Source organism: Corythoichthys intestinalis, chromosome 14, assembly GCF_030265065.1.
Source record: "Corythoichthys intestinalis isolate RoL2023-P3 chromosome 14, ASM3026506v1, whole genome shotgun sequence".
Lineage (NCBI taxonomy): Eukaryota > Metazoa > Chordata > Actinopteri > Syngnathiformes > Syngnathidae > Corythoichthys > Corythoichthys intestinalis.
In genome coordinates, this window is record NC_080408.1 from 5,296,668 (window position 1) to 5,317,280 (window position 20,613).

General features: G+C 36.4%; 2 protein-coding genes across 2 annotated transcripts in view; both read left to right on the plus strand.

Annotated features, from left to right (window-relative positions):
• Window positions 1-610: 610 nt before the first annotated feature.
• On the plus strand, window positions 611-14,159 carry plekhj1 (pleckstrin homology domain containing, family J member 1). The gene is made up of 6 exons (XM_057858146.1): window positions 611-976; window positions 1,066-1,133; window positions 5,999-6,065; window positions 8,776-8,866; window positions 9,229-9,292; window positions 9,641-14,159. The coding sequence occupies exons 1-6, from the start codon at window positions 883-885 to the stop codon at window positions 9,731-9,733; spliced, it is 477 nt and encodes a 158-aa protein (XP_057714129.1). The 5' UTR covers window positions 611-882; the 3' UTR covers window positions 9,734-14,159.
• A 1,790-nt stretch (window positions 14,160-15,949) lies between these two features.
• LOC130930230 (fizzy-related protein homolog) overlaps window positions 15,950-20,613 on the plus strand; it is a 28,982-nt gene continuing 24,318 nt past the window's right edge. Inside the window, exons 1-2 of the mRNA XM_057858027.1 lie at window positions 15,950-16,314; window positions 18,391-18,464. Coding sequence (XP_057714010.1) covers window positions 18,396-18,464 — 69 coding nt within the window. The 5' untranslated portion in view covers window positions 15,950-16,314; window positions 18,391-18,395. The remainder of the gene's footprint in view (window positions 16,315-18,390; window positions 18,465-20,613) is intronic.

A 20,613-nucleotide genomic window follows, 5' to 3' on the forward strand; every position in this document is an offset into this window, starting at 1 on the left:
CTCAAAATGCCCGGCTTCTACTACATTAGGACATAAAACTACAGTAACATAGTACACTCACCGCTGTCTTGCTTCCTTTTCACCTCTTCTGTTTCTTTTTTCTTTCTTTTGTCGCTTCCAGAAGGATAACTTATCTTCATTTTGGATATATGCCAAATAAAAAAAAGCCAAATCGCCGCTCACTCTCACTCTGAGTAACGTGTGTGTGTGGGGGTGGGGGGGGGGTGGGGGGGGGTAGAGGGAGTGAACGGGCCCCTTCAGGGAACTCAGACACAAGGCTTTCACTGGCACTGTCGCACTTGTCGTTGCGACAGTGCAGTAAAGCTGCGTGTGCTAAATCTGTTGGCCCTCTGGGGGTCCCTGCTGGCTGGGGGCCCTAGGCAATTGCCTGGTTTGCCTAATGGGACGCGACGCCTCTGAAGTCACCTAATTTTCCGCCACATACTGTATACAAGCCCGTCGACAAAGGGGGGGGGGCACCGGGTATGTTGTGTTATGTTGTTGGTATCACTGTACTGTATTTGAAACGTTTCATCAGGTAAAAAAAACGTGATTGAACTTATTCAAGGCTGTTCGCATTCACTAACAGGAACATTCGTCCTGTTTGACCTAATTCGATTTCCGTACAAGCAGTCGAGAGGAGTGGTTCTGTCGTGTGTACCCCGAGGAACAACATTCGGTCACTTTCACATTTTGTTCGCTGTTAAATGACAAACGGCATCCCGTCTCACCCAGCAAACAACATTTAAAGATTGAAACTCCTTTTTTTTTTTTTAATGACAGCGAACGTTTCTGATGATGTCATCAGATAGTTGCGTTATCAGCGTGGGAAATGTAGCTAGCGTCCGGAGCTCTTGTTAAATTCCACTTTTACCGTCAGTGATGCGTTTCAACGAGAAGGAAATGGTGCATTTGAGCCGACAGTCGTCCGAAATGGTCGCCGAGCTTGGGATGCGAGGACCCAAGAAAGGAGATGGTAACCTTTTGCTAGCCTAGCCTAGCATGAGCCAAATGACAGCTTCCTGTATGTGCCTTTCTTTCACCTTGTTTGCCTTTGTGTTCCAGTTGTGAAGAAGAGGCTAGTGAAACTCGTTGTTAACTTCCTCTTCTATTTTAAGACGGATGAGGAAGAAGTGAGTGTATAATTACTAATATTTTGACTTTTTGTCCTGTCATAAACTCATTGGATATGCACAGGGGTGAAAGTGGCTAGAATTTCTTGCCGGAATTCCCCGACGTGAAGGTCGCCATGGAGCCAGAAATTTTCGTTTATTTTATTTATTTTTATTTTTTTTGGGGGGGGGGGGGGCAAAACTCTTAAACTACTGAAATGCAGAGAAAACAGTTTTAGCAAAGTTTTTTCTATCACACATACAAAAACTGATTTTCATTTAAAATTGTATTTCTTCAATGATTTGCAAAATAAAAGTTAACAAAAACAGCAATAACCCCAACCGCCATCTACTAATTTCCATTTTCCCTCATTTCCTCACATACTAAATGCCAAATCTCAATTACTACTTCAAGGGTATGTCATGCCCTGGGAAAATGTTAATATTCCATCATTTATCCATAAACGCATGCCTTTTGTATTCATATCATGCCACTTCGTGTAATTACACACAAGAAAATGAGAGAAATTTGGCTCGATTGTCAAGCTAAAACGACAGGTGTTCTGTCAAAATTTGCTCCCTTATAAAATTTTGCTCCCAAAGCTTTTGTGGCGCTGAAAAACCCCTCTTTTACATTCAATTGGACTCTCAATGTTATCCAAAGTGCCAACTAAACTAGATACATCATAAACATACATTTGCAACACCAAAATGGCGTAAATTAATACTTAACGACGCGGCAAAGTTGTTAACTGTGAGAGCGCGGCGTGCAGTTACTGTGTGCAGCTAACATGGTAGGATGTGTCTGAGAACTTTTGTACATGTCTTTACATGATCAAACTTAAGTAAATATTCCTTTCTTTAAAGAAAGTTTGTAGTGTTTACTTAGGAATTACCGCATTCGCGGCCATTTTTAACGTTACGCGTATGCGCAAAACCCGCAAGGTAGCAATTTTTGATGGGTTGCAAATTTTGTCAGAACACCGGCGCCCGAGATCTGGCAGATTGTGTGCGTGACGTCACGACAAGTGAAGCGAGTGCCAACGGCCACTAGGGGGGCAGCGCCTGTCTGCATCAATATAATTCCTTCTAGTGAGGGGAGAATTAGCGGTGTTTTGAGCTGTTTATGCTGATGCATTGTGTTCGTCCTGCACATATTCCAGGTTCCCTCATGAAGAAACACCCTTCATTGTCAATAAAAGAGAATTCAGAATTGACAGTGAGGGGTGTTTCTTCAACAAGAAAAAGGCTCAGTGCTTTAATACTGAACTGAATGGCGGCGATGATGGCAGACAATTTCGTTTCTAGTTTCAGCGACGAATCCGACGTAGAAGGACGTAACGAATGCTCATCTAATGGTGACGAGGAGAGTTACGAAGCTTTAATCGGTGTTTTAGGTTACCAATTTGAGCCCAAACGAACGCCAATGCAGCGTAATGAAACGGTCATTGAGGGGAGCAATGACATTGATGAAACATCGGCAGCAGATCGTGTTGGAAACACGAATGATTTGTTTTGCATTTCTTTTTGTGAAGCTGATACACCGTGACTGCAAAATAAAGGAATGCATAGAATAATTATCATTTATTGCGCTATCATAGCTTTTCGCTCTGCCAACACACACAAATAAGAATGGGATCAGAGGATTTGTTCTATATATTTTACGAACGATAATTTATACATGTGTCCAGTCCTGTATCCAATGCGTGACATTTTTTTAATTATAAAAGAGTACTCACTCTGGCTGCTCCCCTCCTTTGCGTAGCCTTAGCCTCCTTTGCCAGTCATCGTCCTCTTTCTTGACATCTCGCGACATTTAGGTTGCTGCGCGTGTATGGTCGGCACCGCATCTCCTTTGAGCAGCAATCTTTTAGCAAAATCCGATTTCACTTGTCCATAGTTCGAGAAGCTTTCAGGTGGAAAATAACAGAAAACCGTGCCGGAGGCTGTGTCTAGAAAATTAGCCCTCTTTGCACGGACGAACTTTACCCATTGTCTGCGTAGTCCAGCTTTTTTTTTCGCGTTCGGGAACTCATGGATACTATATTCCGATAAATAACTATTTGTACACTACATAGCACAGTAGTTTTGAAAGGAAAGCATTTTCGTTGTCAGGGGCATTGCTATGGGTTAAACAAACAATCTGGAAGGGTTGCGTTAAAAAAAAAAAAGAAAATATGCTTATAATTGTTTAGCCATTGATATTATTCAAAAACATGGTTGGACAACCTTAGTTCACATTTGGCCTTTAAGAACATAGGATGTATATTAAAATTTAGGTTAATGTAAACATTTATTTATTTATTTATTTTCATAATTAAAAAATACCGTATTGGCCCGAATATAAGACGGCCCTGTCTTTTTCAAGACTCAAGTTTGAAAAAAGACTTTGAACACCAAATTAATTTTTATACAGAAAATAATTACAGTACATCTGAAACAAATTATTATAACAATATATTTGAGAGAAAAAGCATGTTATTTTGCCTCAAATCTTAATATCTGAACATTTAAATATGTAAACTAAAGTACAATTTCATTTGTAAATGAATGGCCTCTGATTTTTGAAATGTAAATAAACCAATCTATTGTGATAAAACAACAAAATTGCAATAATTGCATTAACCATCACAGTGAAGTTTAACTGTAACTGTAGTCTTGAAACAAATCTGAATAAGGAAAAACATTGCAATAAAATAATGCAAACTTGTTAAACTTGAGAGTGGCTGAGATTCTTCTTCGTGTCAGGGGTTCGCTTTGGCCTGGGGAGTCAAGTTCAGCATTCGCTTCAATGATATCTGGCGCCATCCAGCGTCGTGAATGGGTATAACGTCTAGACCCCAAATATAAGACGACCCCACTTTTTCGGTCTTATTTCAATGCAAAAAACATCTTATATTCGGGCCAATACGGTATATTGTTGGAAACTGATTACGCTACACAAGCACTTTATTATGCTTGTAAATCTGATGTTGGTAGATTGTTTTCTTATTGGAGATGAAATGCATGTGTGGCAGCTTAGGGTTTTTAAAAAAAAATATATATATATATTTTTTTTACATAGCGCTTTGACAGTTGCCGTCATATTTTCGGAATCAAAGCACAGTGTACTGGAACAGCATTCCGGCCCTGAATCTTATTCCGGAACAGCATTCCGGCCCTGAATCTTATACCGGCACTGCGTTCCTGACCATTCTGGTCCACTTTTACCCCTAGATCTGCACCATCAGAAACACATTCGTTCATTCGCTGCCATCCCTTCCACTTTAAACAGACGTCTATAGCCGTCAGTGGCAGCAAATGCCGAGCAATGAGCTCATTTTGTAGCATTTCACATCATTTCCTGATAAACAGATTATTGAACGGGGTCATTTCTCATGAATTTGAACCTAACTAATGGGTAGGCTAAATGATTAATGCAAAGACAAATCTGTATTGACTTGTACAAACTTTAATGTCATTGGTTCAGGTGATACAAGGTTTGATTCAAGTCTTTGTTTTCATAAACTACTAAGGAAACATTTTGAAGTGCAAGTCCCTTTATTTAAAAAAAAAAAAAAAAAAAAAAAAAAAAGCGGGGAGCTAACCAAGAACGGGTCCACTTCTGGGAATCACTGGAGCACCCCCAGACTCAAACTAAAGTATTGTATTGTAAAAGTGATTTGGGAAAAAAAATGAATGAAGATAGCCAAGGGCCGATCTGCATCTGAGGCATACTAGACTACCCCAAGACTTGAACCAAAGTACTCTCATGAAATTCTGATGTGTGACTTCATTTCAGATTCTTTTTCATGTCAGTTCATGTCAGTGTCACCCTGAAGTGGACCAGGTCTTGGATAGGTCGCTGTTTTTTTTTTTTTTAAATTAAGGGACTTACACTCTGAAGCCACCACGTTTCATAACCGTAATCCACATAATGCAAACAATGATCCAAATGAGGGACGGCTTGCTTGACATTGTTATTCCTTGTAGAGGCTGGCCTGACCGCAGTGGTTTTGCAGGTTAGCAAGTTCACATTCTCATGTTATGCTAACTCTGATGCAGATCGGACTTTCAGTTGCAAAATCTTTATTTACGCATTGAACATGACGTGCTTTTGTTTTGAATGTTCACTGGAAGTATGTTCACTAAGCCGCTAGCCGTAAAGTGCACTTCTCTTTTTGTCATGTGTGTGGTGTCAGTAATAGATTTAAAAAAAAAAAAAAAAAAAATCACATTCTTTGCAAATGAAGTAAACCAGCGAGTTTTCATGTTTGAAGTGTCCTTTATCCATGTCAGATGTTTGAGTCTGCTTCTGTCATACAAGGCTACAGTCCAGCCAGAGCCAACGCTGCCGCCAGACGGCAGTGTATCCCCCATCGTTAAACAAAATACAATACTTTCGGACTTTTTGGATAGTTATTTTGGGGTACTTAAAGGGTTAATCCCAATTTATGCGGAAATTACGCGGACTGCCTGCATTGTATTTTGCTTAATGATGGAGAATACACTGCCCTCTGGTGGCAGCGTTGGTTCTGGCTGGACTGTTGCCTTGTACGACTGAGAAGCAGACACAAGACGTCTGACATGGATAAAGGATAGCTGCACTCTGGTTTGGCCCACATAAAGCTGTAAGTTGTTTCAGCTAATATATGTTTGTGTATGCATTTGTTATTGAGCTTAGAGCTGCAGTTTGTGGAGTTACATGTGAGCGATCTGCTATGAGAATTGTAAATGTGTTAGCATTCATAGCATTTAAGCTAGCGGACTTGTGACGAGTCAAATTTTACGTTGGACGTCAAAAGGATCAAATGTCGATGCGATCGTATGTCAAGGTGCCACTGTATTGTCACAGTCCTAAATGGCAGTGAATAAGTTAACTGCGTACATTTTAATTTCTCTTTTAGCCTATTGGAGCTTTGCTTTTGGAGCAGTGTCGGGTGGAGAAGGAGGACAGCCTGACTTTTTCTATTGGTGAGTGGCAGTAAACGAAACATTGTGGTTTCTGATCAACACGCCATGAAAAATGATACTGCACGGAAACAGAAAAAAGTTCAGAATAGTATAAAGTGGCAAATGTCAAGAGCGTGAATATCACATTAAAAGTCAATTTTATGTAGTAGCTTGCCAAGGTGAAGTGTTTAAAAACATGAAATGGGGAAATTTATCATGTCAATTTGCTGAAATAGCGATGGTCTCATTTTAATTGGCTTAATTTACATTGTGCAATCTGTGCCCAGATCATTGACCACAGTTAATTGATGGTAGCTTTGCGTTCCATGCAAAAGCTACCATGTATAATGTTCAGTTTGTTTTATCATTATTCTTCTCTTTAATCTTTCAGCTTATTCCCAAAATTTTTGCCACACAGGTTTTATTCAGTTTTTCGTTCAGTTTTTTCCCCATTCATTTTCTTTGGTACATCCAATATTTCAGCTTGGAAAGCATCCCAATCCTTTTGCATGACATTCAATATATGACATGACATTTAATATATTCAATGAAGATTTCACAAAAATTTCACCATTTTTGACCAAAACTTCAAATTCATACTGAAATTTCAGAAATTTTCACAAAGATTTCTCAATTTACCACCAAAATTTCACAATTTTTTACCAGAATTGTACCATTTTTGACAAAACATCACCATTCGACCAAAACTTCACAAATTTTTTTTTACTGACATTTCCAAATTTTTCACTAAATTTTGCCCTTTTTCCAACCAAATTTGACCATTTTTGACCAAAATTTCAGAATTTTCCACCAAAAAGTCACCGTTTCCACCATTTTTGAACAAAACATCACCATTTTTTTGACCAAATGTTCACTTTATTTTAAACTGAAATTTCAGAATTTCCCACAAAAATGTAACCGTCTTCACCAAACGTTTACCATTTTTGACCGGAATTATAGATTTTTTTACAAAACGTTACAATTTTTGACCAAAACTTCACAATTTTTTTAAACACAAATTTCAGAAAATCTTACCGTTTTTTCAACCATATTTTACCATTTTTTACCAAAGGCCCCCCCCTAAATTTCAGAAATGTTCATGAAAAATTTGCAATCTGCCACCAAAATTTCCCCGTTTTGACCGAAATTTTACAATTTTTGAACAAAATTTCACCTATTTTTACCAAAACCTCACAAATATTTACTGAAATTTCACCATTTTCTCACCAATTTTTACCATTTTGACCAAAAATTCACAAATTTATCCCAAATTTCTTAATTTTCCACTGAAACTTTACAATATTTAGCCAAAATGTCACAATTTTTTGCCAAAACTGTACCATTTTTGACCAAAACTTCACCGTATTTCACCAGAACTCCATAAAATCTTTACTTTTTTTTTTTTTTTTTTTTTTTTTTTTAAACCTGTCCTGTTCAGCTGTTTGACACAGAGAATGGAAGTCTAAGTGCCCGGATTCTGAACAGTTTTAATGTTTCACATGGAGAGTCTGACATACTCCCATTGTGATCCTTCAAAATACCTTTTTATTATGACAAAGCAGCGAACAGGAAGGGATTATGGGGGGACAGAAGAAAAGAAATACAAGAGAAGAAGGAAAAGAAACACATACACAAACAACAACTAGAAATACATTGAACATCTAAACTAGTTACTAATATGCTGGTGCTATCGTCAGCGAGATGTATTTCCGGTTTACACCATGTGGGGGCCTATTGGCCAGTGAAAGAGGAGAATGGGGGTGGGGGTGTCTATAAGCCTATAAGCTAAGTGATTGAAAGGGGTAGAGTGTACACAAAGAGATGAACTTTTGGTATTGACCAAATACTTATTTTCCACCATGATTTGCAAAGAAATTCTTTAAAAATCAAACAATGTGATTTTCAGTTTTTTTTTTTTTTCCACATTCTAACTCTCATGGTTGAGGTTTAACCATGTTGACAATTACAGGCCTCTCTAATATTTTCAATTCAGAGAACTTGCACAATTAGTGGTTGACTAAATACGTATTTGCCCCACTGTTCATTAAAAAGCTGAATTAAAATATTTGAAAGCAAAAACAAAATCCACCAATGTTCTGAAGAAAAAAAACCCACCCTTTCCGACCAGCCCACTGACGTCACAGAGTCTTTACTTATATTTCAGAATTTTCCACCAAAATTTCACAATTTTTCACCAAAAACTTACTATTTTTTACAAAAACTCCATAAAGGTTTTACTGAAAGTTCACCATTTTTGACCAAAAGCTCTATATGAACACAAAGTGACCCCAAGGGGTTTACCTGCCAGAGCAAAGTTACAATGGCAAATTCTCCCAAAATTGCATTTTTTAGTATTATGCTGTTGTATTAATGTCAGGTTGATACAGAGGTCACTTGCACATCCAGATGCACAATTTTTTCAATTTTTGGTTCATTTCAATGAAATTGGATCATTTACTATGACAGCTTTTCCAATTGATTTCCAGTGGCCCTAATTGCCATTCATTTCAATAGGACAAACATTCACTCTGTTGGTTTCCAAACCAAGTAACTCAACAGTCAGTGAAGCTGAAGTACCCCCAAATTAACAGGAAGCGACCCAGTATGAACAGGCAGTGACCCTGAAATGCCCCACCAAGCAAAGCTACCATCGCAATTGCTCCATGAATAACACTTTCGAGTTTAATTAACTGTATATATCTGTCAATGTTCACCAACTCTGTGTTTGTAGCATTTCTAGAAGAGGCAGAGAGGAAATATCTTTTTGAGTGTGAGTCTGAGGAGCAATGTGGGAAGTGGATAGACTCCATCATCAAGGCTAGGTAAGAGGTTTTTTTTTTTGTGGCTAGTTTGATCTCATGTCAAGGTTTAGGCTCAGTTTTCCCCAAAAATAACAATGCAATCAACACGATGACAACCATTTCTGTCCAATTAATTATATAAGCTCTGATGCTTGAAGAGTTTTAATAGAAGCAAACGGTACTGCTTAAAAAAAGTATTTCCCCCTAAGAATATGAACAAAAACTTCCATAAAGGTTATAGCACAAGTAGATTGTCTATAGTTTCAATTCCAGTTGAAATTGTTGCTGTTTAAACATCCAAATGCTCTCATCATGTGGTGAACCCCCTGAAAGTAGTGTGGTAAAACTATCTTGTGCTAAAACTGATCTTGTATCTCTTGCAGCTATGAATTCATGAGGAGAAACCTCATATTCTACAGAACTGAGATCCACAGGCTCACAGGCAAGGTAAATGGATCAAATGAACACTAAACGCTTTAAAAAGGCACTCAGTTTCCAATATTTCCATTTTTTTGGAGAATACATGATTGTGAGAACTGTGACATGATGTTTGTGCTCCAATATTTGTTATTTAACGCAAATTCATGCTAACTGTTAGCATGTCAGTTTTGCAGGTTACTTCCTGTTGTTTTTGAGTCACTTCGCATTCATTTGGGGACATTCTTGAGTCACTTCCTGTTAAGTAACCCAAAATCAAGAGGAAGTGACCTGTAAATGCCCCGAAAATCAAGAGGAATTGACCCGTAAATGCCCCAAAGGAAAAAGGAAGTGACCGAACTTTTTCTATATCCACAGGATCCATTGGAACAGTACGGCATATCAGATGAAACTCGCTTTCAAGTCACTAACGGCCTGCAACAGACATCCAGAGATGCCTCCTCTATGTAGACCAGGATCGTGCCTAGCTTTCCCAGCACTTCATTTTGCCATTCGGAAAACCCAACAAAAATTGCATAACTATCACCATTGCAGAGTTTATACAGACTTTATTTTTACTATATTTTTTTCTTCACATAAAGTGAAAACTAAACATTTTTGTGGGACTCATTTTAACCCATCACAGGTTAGATTTTATTTTGTGGTTAATAACCTTCATTTTAGATAATATGATTATGGGAGTCTCAACACAATCACTGGGAGAATCTATTAAGACAATAAGAAAGATGATACAGCACAATGTTTAAACTGAACAGCGTCACTAAACGTAGCCGCACCAGGATTTAAACTGCTGAGTTGAGCCGTAATTATGTGTATATATTTTTCCTTGGGAGAAAAATGTTTTTTTGTATTGCTGCCACACCAAAATATAAATGTGTAGTATTACGTTTTTATATGACAGCATCACGCTTTTACATAATTATCATGTTATTACATGATAATTATCACGTTATTACATGATACTAGCAGGTTTTTACCTATTGCGTTTATACATGATAGTTGTCACATTGTTACATGACATCCCATTTTCACGTAAGTTTTACATTTTTTCTTGATAATTGTTTTTGCATGATAATTATAACGTTTGTGCGTGATAGTTATAATGTTTATATGTGATCATTATCACATTTTTGCATGATTATCACATTTTTACATGATAATTATCACGTTTTTGCATGATAATTATCAGGTTTTTAAATATCACTTTTAATTTGATAATTAAAAAAAAAAATCACGTTTTTACATAATTGTCAGGTTTGTGTGTGATAGTTATCACGTTTGGGCGTGATAGTTTTTCAGGTTTTTCATAATTTTTACATAATTATGATTTTGCATGATAATGATCACGTTTTTTCATGATAATTATCACGTGATTACATGATACTATCAGGTTTTTATGGATTGCGTGTATACATGACAGTTGTCACATTTTTACATGACATCACATTTTTACAGAAGTTTTACGTTTTTACATGATAATTATCATGTTTTTGCATGATAATTATAACGTTTGTGTGTGATAGTTATGTTTATTTTTGATAATTATCACATTTTTACCGGATGATTATCAAGATTTTGCATGATAATTATCACGTTTTTGCATGATAATGATTCCGTTTTTGCATGATAATTATCACGTTTTTATATAATCACTTTTAATTTTATATCTATCAAGTTTGACATCATTTTTTCACATTTTTACATGATAATTATCACGTTTGTGTGTGATAGTTATCACGTTTGGGCGTGATAGTTTTTTGAGTTTTTCATAATTTTTATGTTTTTACATGATAATTATCAAGATTTTGCATGATAATGATCACGCAAAAGCGTGATCATTATCAAGTTTTTATCACTTTTTATGTGGTAACTATCACGTTTCACATTATTTTTTTTCCACAAGAGGGCACTCATCCTCTTTGGATGAATAAACTTCATTTCTGTAGATTTTTTTCTCTCGCTGGAATTCAATGATTTTTTTTTCGTATTTCTTTGGGCTAATGTGGTTGTGTGATAGCTCATAGTACAGTATAATAACAGTTCATATAGATAACTTTGTGCTGAGATAAAAAAAAATACCATTGTTTAAAAAAAGATCAAACATCGTAAAACGTTACTCACAGTGTTACCAATTATTTTAGTATTCTTTTCACCAAATAATTTTTTACTTGAGTACATTTTTGGATGACTACTTTTGCTTGACTAATATTATTTTGAAGTAACGCTACTTTTACTTGAGTAAACCTATTGGCAACTTTACCCACCTCTGATGATAGTATTTAAAAACATGATAATTATCATGTAATAATGAAATAACTATCATGTACAAAGGTGATACTGGATTTTTAAAAAATTTTTGGTGACAGCAATATGCTTCTGTATTTATGAATGTGTTTGTTGTCTTTTTCATCTAAGCTACTTGGCCTTTTAAAAGGTACTTTTGCACACAGTACTGTAAGGCTAGGTTCAGACCGCAGGTCTTAATGCACAAATCCGATGTGTTTTCCCGATTAGAGTGAGGCATTCATTTGATGGTCTGAATGGGACAAGTCACATAGAAGTAGACCATTTCAAATCAGATCTGGGTAATTTTCGTATGTGGTTTAAATCTGATCTGGGCCACATTTTTCCAGAATGTGGCGGCGGTCTGAACTGGCAAGTCTCCCAAATCAGAATTCATACAGCAATTATATCAGCAAAGATGCGGCAGCGATAGCTGTGCATTAGCGTTAGCGCCTAGCTTGAACTCGGCTTTTAAGGAGGAGGCGGGCTTGACCACAGTCCTAAAATAAAATGAAGGATAAGCCTGATAATGTTCAGTGTTCTTTCTGTCCGCCAAATAAGCAATCTATAAGTATTGCTTGCATGGCCAAGTCGGGGCAAACTGACACACACACATAAATGAAATTTCAAAATTTTCCACCAAAATTTCACCATTTACCCCTGCAGTTGTACCATTTTTTACCAAAACTTCACAAAATTTATACTGAAATTTCAGAATTTTTCACCTAAATTTCACAATTTACCACCAAGACTTCACCATTTTTGACCGGAATTTTACAATTTTTGACAAAACGTTACCATATTGACCAAAACTTTTTTTACTGAAATTTCAGAATTTTCCATCAAAATCTCACCGTTTTTTTCCCAACCATATTTGACCATTTTTTACCAAAATTTTAGAATTTTCCACCAAAAAAATCACCATTTTGACCAAAATTTTATCATTTTTGACTAAAACATCAAAATTTTTGTCCGAAAGTTTAGTTTTTTAAAACTGAAATTTCAGAATCTTCCTCCAAAACATCACCGTTTTTACCAAAATTTTACAATTTTTGACCGGAATTTGATAATTTTTTACCAAAATGTCACCAAATTTTACCAAAACTTCACAATTTTTAAACTAAAATTTCAGAAAATCTCACTATTTTTCAACCAAATTTTCCAATTTTTTCCCAAAATTTAACCCCCAATTTAAAAAATGTTCACCAAAATTTTGCAATTCACCCCCCAAATTTCGCAACTTCTGACCGAAATGTCACCATTTTTGACCAAAATGTCACAATTTTTGACCAAAACTTCACAAATCTTTACTGAAATTTCACAATTTCCCACCAAAATCTCACCATTTTTCCACTAGTTTTACCATTTTTGACTAAAACTTCACAAATTTATACCAAAATTACGAAATTGTTCACTCAAATTTTGCCATTTTCAGCCAAAATTTCACAATTTTTCACCGAAATTTTACCATTTTGACTGAAACGTCATTGTTTTTCTCAAAACTCCACAAAATTTTTACTGATATTTCAGATTTTTTTCACCAAAATTTTACCATTTTTGACCAAAATCTCGATATCAACATGAACATGACTCAAAAGCACAGAGTTTTACCTGTTTTTATTTGGCACCCATCGACCACGAAAAAACATATGATCATGGCCAAGTCGGGGCAAACTGACGTGCACACATAAGAATTATGTGTGTACGTCACGCACGCACAGTGCGTGCATGCGTTCTATCAAGCCATATAAACATTGAATATAAGACTAGACGGGGATTATTATGTAATTTGTGTCCTCTTTTTGGAAATCAAAATATGATCACCCTTCTGCGCATGCGGGTCAGTTTGATCAGCGCCTGTCAGACTGTGAATTAGTGCACATGCGTGATAATTGAACAAACTCAATGGACAAAGGCAGTCTGAACGGGGCATGCCCAAAAAAAAAAAAAAAAAACATGACAAAAAATCGGAATTGTGCATTAAGACCTGCAGTATGAACCTAGCCTAATTAACGTGGTCTTGAGTTGGTTTAGTTTGACTTAAGTTTCCCAGTGTACTTGAATTCATTTTGTATTTTCTTTCGCACTTTCATTCACGTTTCTTTTGTTCAATCTTTAGTATGTCTCTTCAGCGCTGAACCACATTACATGTGAAAATAGTTCTGTAGACTGTAATGTAAATATATTTTGGAACACTCCTTTTTGTAATGAGAATGTTCTATTTTGCTGTCGTAATGAGCCTTTTAGGTTAAGAACAAATGTGATGCTTTCCCCTCAGTTGTAATGATTTTTTTTTTTCAATTAAAACATTTTTTTTTTTTCAATTAAAACATAATTATTTTTTAAATGATAGGTTCTTTTTTTGGGGCCAAAGTTTCAATTCAGTGAAAATATTGATATTTATGTACCATAAGAAGTTAAACTAGTCAGTTGTGGGATTTCAAACACTTAAAACACATGTCTCTTTAAACCTTTTATACATATTTGTCCCCCTATATTTAACCCTTTCATGCACCCCCCCCCCCCTTAAATGTTACATTAATGAAACACTCATTCATAATTTGCTCCCCCCGTTTGACATCCAAGTGTAGTATTTGTTGGTTTTAAATAAAATTAATGAATTAACTAAAGGATCAGTGTTTGGGGTTTGATGATTTAAATAAGTATAATGTATAAATTAAAAAAAAAAAATAAAAAAAAAATATGAATAATTCTATATAGATTTTTTTAACTAAAACTTCAACAAATATATTTGAAATAAATAAGAATTGTAAAAAAATTTGAAATAAATATATGATGGAATGAATAAATGTTGAGATACAGTAAATACTGTAATTTTCGGTCTGTAAGCCGCTACTTTTTTCCCGTCATTTTGAATCCTGCGGCTTATAGTCCAGTGCTTCTTATTTGTTGATTTATTTATGTTAATAGATAACACTTTGACAGCGGCGTCATAAGAATTTCATAATTATAACATGACACTATCATGGGCATTACTGAATGCTTATGATGGATGTCATTAGGTGTCATCCGGCAAATTATGGCACTAACTCCATTTATGTACAGCTCTGTTCTTTAACATCCATTCAAAAGTGAGATAATTTGCCGGATGACATTAAATAACATCTGCTAGAAGCGTTCATTAATGCTCATGACAGTGTCATGTCATAATTATTATTGTCATACTGGCGCCACTGTCAAATAAAGTGTTACCAAATACCATAAATAAGAATTAATGAAACAACTGGAACAGTAACTGAAGAAATAATTAGCACAGAACATTTTTTGATTGTTATTTACATCAGTAGCACTGCATTGCATGCTAGGAGGCATGTTGGATGACAACAATGTTGACAGCAGAGGTTGACTGTCTCCCCCAGAGGAGCAGTGATGGCCAAATGAAGCTTCTTGAAGCAATGACGCTTTGCAGCCAATTGGTTTAAATCTTCATAGTGGTTCATTTGATCTTCGGACAGTCTTATGATGCCGCTGTCAAATAAAGTGTCACAGATTAATACATTTTGGTGTAAATATCCCGTAATACAGTGAGGACAGCTGCGGCTTACAGTCCAGTGCGGCTTATCTATGAACAAATGTCGTTTTCGTGTCAAATTTGGTGGATGGCGGCTTATAGTCAGGCGTGCATTATAGGCCAAAAATGACGGTAAATAAAATTGGAAATGTTGGCTCTCCCTCAAAACGAAAAATGTTGAAATGATTAAACAAAAATTTAAATAAATAAATAAAAATTTAAATAAATGAATATAAATTGAAATAAATAAAAATCGAAATAAATATTGAAATAAATAAATATTGAAATTGAAGCCTTTTGATTACACATTTAATAATTTTATTTAATTTATTTGTGTATTTTTGAGTTTTTTTTATTTCTGACCAAGAAAAGAAAACAAAGCTTACCTGAGTGTCTCAAACAAGCAATTGAGAGGACATTGGCACGTCACATGAGTGACACAACCAGACACTGCTACAATGGAAGCTAACTACACATAAGCTGTCACATTGTGAACATGTAACGGAAAAAATGGCGCATTTTTGTTTCGTTCTCGTCAGACGAAAACTGGCATCAGACGAAAACTGGCATTAGTTACGTTGCGTTTTAGTCTCGCAAAATCCGTTATTTGCTCGTTATCGTCTCGTCATTAAAAAATTGTTCGTTGACAAAATGTTTCCGTTATAGTAAATCTTTGACGAAAAAAACACCGGTAGTGACCACGAAAGGGTTAATGAAATAAAAGTTGGTGAATGCACCGTCATAAAATACACAATTCAATATTCTAAAAATCATACCAAAAGCACAATATCTGAAATGACATGATAAATAGGTTGACTTTTTTTGCCCTAATATGTTCTTTATTGCAAAAGCCAAAATGGCGCCTGCCATATCTGTTTCATTACTCTCCCGTAATGTTCCACCGTAAACCTGTAACAAACAAAAACTGCGTCAAAAAATAGATAAAAAATATTTTTGCAGGAGGCAGCTGAACCCCACTCACGTTTCCTTGGCAACTAAAAATGCGTGATTCAAAAACTGTGACGTCAGATTTTCCCGTGATGCTTAGCGACAATGGCTTCAGCTCAGCGCTTAGCGAAAGAAGCCACTGACTGAAAGCTTACCATAAATCCTTTATCGACGGCACCGAACCGAACAAACTATTCCCGCAAGTATTGGCATACGTTAGGCAATAATTGTGCCGGGTGTGGCATTGGAAGAATTTTCTTCGGAACCGGTAAGAATAAATCAAATGTGGCTTGTAAACAATGTTGCTGTTCAAGTTCCTGTACAGCTTCGGTCGACTGCGAGCTGGAGCTACCTAATCATTAGCATTAGCATTGAAGAGATTGCTTTATTTATTGGTTAGGCTTTGATGAATTAGACGTTTATCAGTGTGATTTTATTTTTTTCACTCAAATTGGAGAAGAGATACATGGAGTAAAAATGTTTGCTGCCACTCGAAATATGATTGCGGGGGGAAAAAGCGGTCCGCAGTCCCTTGTTTGGGTTTCTGAGCTAATACTCATCTATTTAGTGTTGATGTATTTTATTAAAGGTAACTGTGCAACCTGTAATAACTCATTTTATCTCAAAATTTCCCCATACATTTAAACATCTAAACCAGATTTCATTTGTAGCCAATGAATAATAAAATAACATTTTTTAAAAATGTCACTATTAAAACTAGTGAGTTGAAATGGGTCAATAAAGTTTAGTGCTGCAACGATTAATCGATTAACTCGAGTATTCGATTAGGGAAAAAAAAGATGTGATTCAAATTTTGCTGCTTCGAGTATTCGTTTACTAAAAGTGGTGTTGTAATGTTTTGTTTTGAAAGTGTTTGCATTTAGTTTTATCGATTTGGGTGGATACACTGCCCTCTAGTCTGCTTCATTTCATGTGGCTGAATCCAGCTGCTCTCTGTTAAGACGAACATAAGCAAAGTTTTTGGTTTGAGCTAATGTTTATTTTCTGATGCATTCGTAATTTAGTTTATAGGTAAATGTGGCCGTTGTTTTGTGGGAGTACATGTCTGAACCATTTGTTACAAGCATTGTTAAAAAAATTGCATTTTAAAGCATTTAAAGTTGCAGACTTTAGACCAGGGGTGGGCAAACTATTCCACAAAGGGCCGCAGTGGGTGCGGGTTTTTGTTGCAACCCACTAAGAGGACACCTTTTCACCAATCTGAAGTGCAATCAGTCGATTGCTGGCAGGTGCTTCTCATTTCTGCTGAAACCTCATTGGATAAACTATTTAAACTCTCTGTGCTGGGTCAGTTGGAACAAAGACCAGGACCCACTGCGGCCCTCGAGGACCGGTTTGCCCACCCCAGCTTTAGACAATTCTTCTTTTGTTGTACATAGTTTGTCATTTCAACTGAAGAAATAATTAGCACATAACATGAATTTTGATTGTTATTTACATCTGTAGCGCTGCAATGCATGCTAGGAGGCATGTTGGACAACAACAGTGTTGACGGCAGGTGGCAGCAGAGGTTGACTGTCTCTCCAAGGGAGCAGTGATGTCCAAATGAAGCTTCTTGAAGCAATGGTGGTTCATTTGGTCTTATGACCGTCATAACTATGACATGTCATTAAGTGTCATCCTGCAAACTATGTCACTATCTCCATTTATGTTCAGCTCGGATCTTTTACATCATTTCAAAGTGAGGTAGTTTGCCGGATAACGCTAAATGACATCTGGTTTAAGCATTCATTAATTGTCATAACAGTGTCATGTCATAATTATGATTGTCTAATGCAGTTTTATGGGGCCACTTTCAAATAAAGAGTTACCAAATACCATCTCTAGCAATAAATGAAACTGAAACAGTAACTGAAGAAATAATTTGCAGACAACATGAATTTTGATTGTTATTTACATCTGTAGTGCTGCAATGCATGCTAGAAGGCATGTTGGACGACAACAGTGTTGACAGCAGGTGGAGCAATGATGGGCAAATTAAGCTTCTCGAAGCAATGAAGCTTTTCAGCCTATTGGTTCAAAGCTTCATGGTGGTTCATTTGGTCTTATGACCGTCTTACGGTGCCGCTGTCAAAGTGTTACCGGTTACTATCTTTTGGTGAAAATATTCCATTATACAGTGAGGAGTGCTGCGGCTTATAGTCCAGTGCGGCGTATCTGTGGCCAAATGCTGTTTTTGTGTCAAATTTGGTGGGTGCGGCTTATAGTCAGGTGCGCCTTATAGTCCAAAAATTATGGTACTGATGAACACTGGCTTTAAAATTAAAAGGTGGGTGTACAAAAAATGTTATTCCAAGTGGATTCATTTCAAATCTGTTTTCAGGCATTATGGATCAGGACTACGAGTCCAGACTGCTAAGGCAAATCAACATCCAAAATGCGAATGCCAGTCCAGTGGTAAGTAGAAAAATCACTTAAACCGCCTGACGTGTGTGTGTGAGAATGAGCACTTAACTGTACAGTCGCACATATTTTGATGGTGTCGTTCGAGAAGACCATAACATCTAAATGGCTGCCTTTTGTGGCTTTTATAATGTGTGTATTAACGCCTCAAACAAATGCTTGGTCTGCTGTTTGACATCCTCTATTGTGGTCGTTGTGTTAGTCGCATTGATGCCGGTTTGAATGCTACTGTAAAAAACTACAACAAAAAAACAGTGCTAGATAATAGCATAATGAACAATATTAACACATTTTCTACTAGGGGTGGTAACCACTGGGTCACGATACGAAATGGGTCAGGAAATAATTCTACGATATTCTAGAGAAATAGTAAACCCCTAAAGGGGCAGTGACAGAAATAAAATAAATTTAAGCAATCTGGTGTGCACCCGATTAGTTCTAGTGCGCATCAGAAAGTATCTGGTAAACATTAGCATTATATAGCATTTAAGCTAGCGGACTTTTGCTATGCAAGTTAGCGTATTGCAACTGGCTAACTTGTATCGCAAACGTCCACTAGCTTTAATGCTATATGATGCTAATGTTTGCAACAATTGACTAACTTGCATCGCAAAAGTCCGCTAGCTTAAATGTTATATAAATCTAATGTTTGCAACATTTGGCTAACTTGCGTAGCAAAAGTCTGATAGCTTAAATGCTATATAATGCTGATGTTTACAACAATTTGCTAAATTGTATAGCAAAAGTCCGCTAGCTTAAATGCTATATAATGATAATGTTTACCAGATACTTTCTGGTGCACACTAAAACCAATCTGGTGCGCACCAGATTGCTTAATTTTATTTCTGCCGATGTCCCTCTAGGGTTTTATTATTTTTCTAGAATATCGTAGAATTATTCCTTGACCCATTTCGTATCGTGAGCTACCCAGTGGTTACCTAATGTTTACAACAATTGGCTAACTTGCATCGCAAAAGTCAGCTAGGTTAAATGCTATATAATGCTAATGTTTACAACAATTGGCTAACTTGCATCGCAAACGTCCACTAGCTTAAATGCTATATAATGCTAATGTTTACAACAATTGGCTAACCTGCATAGCAAATGTCCGCTAGCTTAAATGCTATATAATGCTAATGTTTACAACAATTACTAACTGGCATCGCAAACGTCCGCTAGCTTAAATGCTATATAATACTAATGTTTACAACAATTGGCTAACCTGTATAGCAAATGTCCGCTAACTTAAATGCTATATAATGCTAATGTTTACAACAATTGGCTAACTTGCATCGCAAACGTCTGCTAGCTTAAATGCTATATAATACTAATGTTTACAACAATTGGCTAACCTGCATAGCAAATGTCCGCTAGCTTAAGTGCCAAATAATGCTAATGGTTACAACAATTGGCTAACTTGCATCACAAACGTCCGATAGCTTAAATGCTATATAATGCTAATGTTTACGACAATTGGCTAACTTGCACTGCAAAAGTCCGCTAGCTAAAATGCTATATGATGCTAATGTTTACAACAATTGGCTAACTTGCCTAGCAAAAGTCTATTGGCTTAAATGCTACACAATGCGAATATTTACAATTGCTAGCTTGCTTAGCAGGAGTCCGCTAGCTTAAATGCTATATAATTGCTCTACAACATACTGTCCTATAATGTTTACAACAATTGGCTAACTTGCATCGCAAAAGTCCCCTAGCTTAATGCTATATAATGCAAATGTTTACCAGATTGTGTCTTGCGCACACCAGATTTTTATTAGTGCAGATTTAGTTTATTAGTCCAGATTGCTTAAATTTATTTTCTTTCTGTCGATGTCCCTTTAGGGGCTCCGCAAATTTGTTTGAACTAGGAGGGTGGCAGCTACCCCTCCCACTTCAAACGGATGGGACGTCTATGACCGTCAGTGGCAGCCAATGTCAGGCAATGAGTTCATTTTGGGGCATTTCATGTCATTTCCTATTGATTTTCAGTCACTTCATGTTGATTTTGGGGCATTTACGAGTCGCTTCCTGATGATTTTCAGGCTTTTACAGGTCACTTTCTGTTGACTTTGAGTTACTGAAAAGGAAGTGACTAAAGAATGTCCCCAAATGAATTGTAAGTGACTCCAGACTGGCTGTGAAT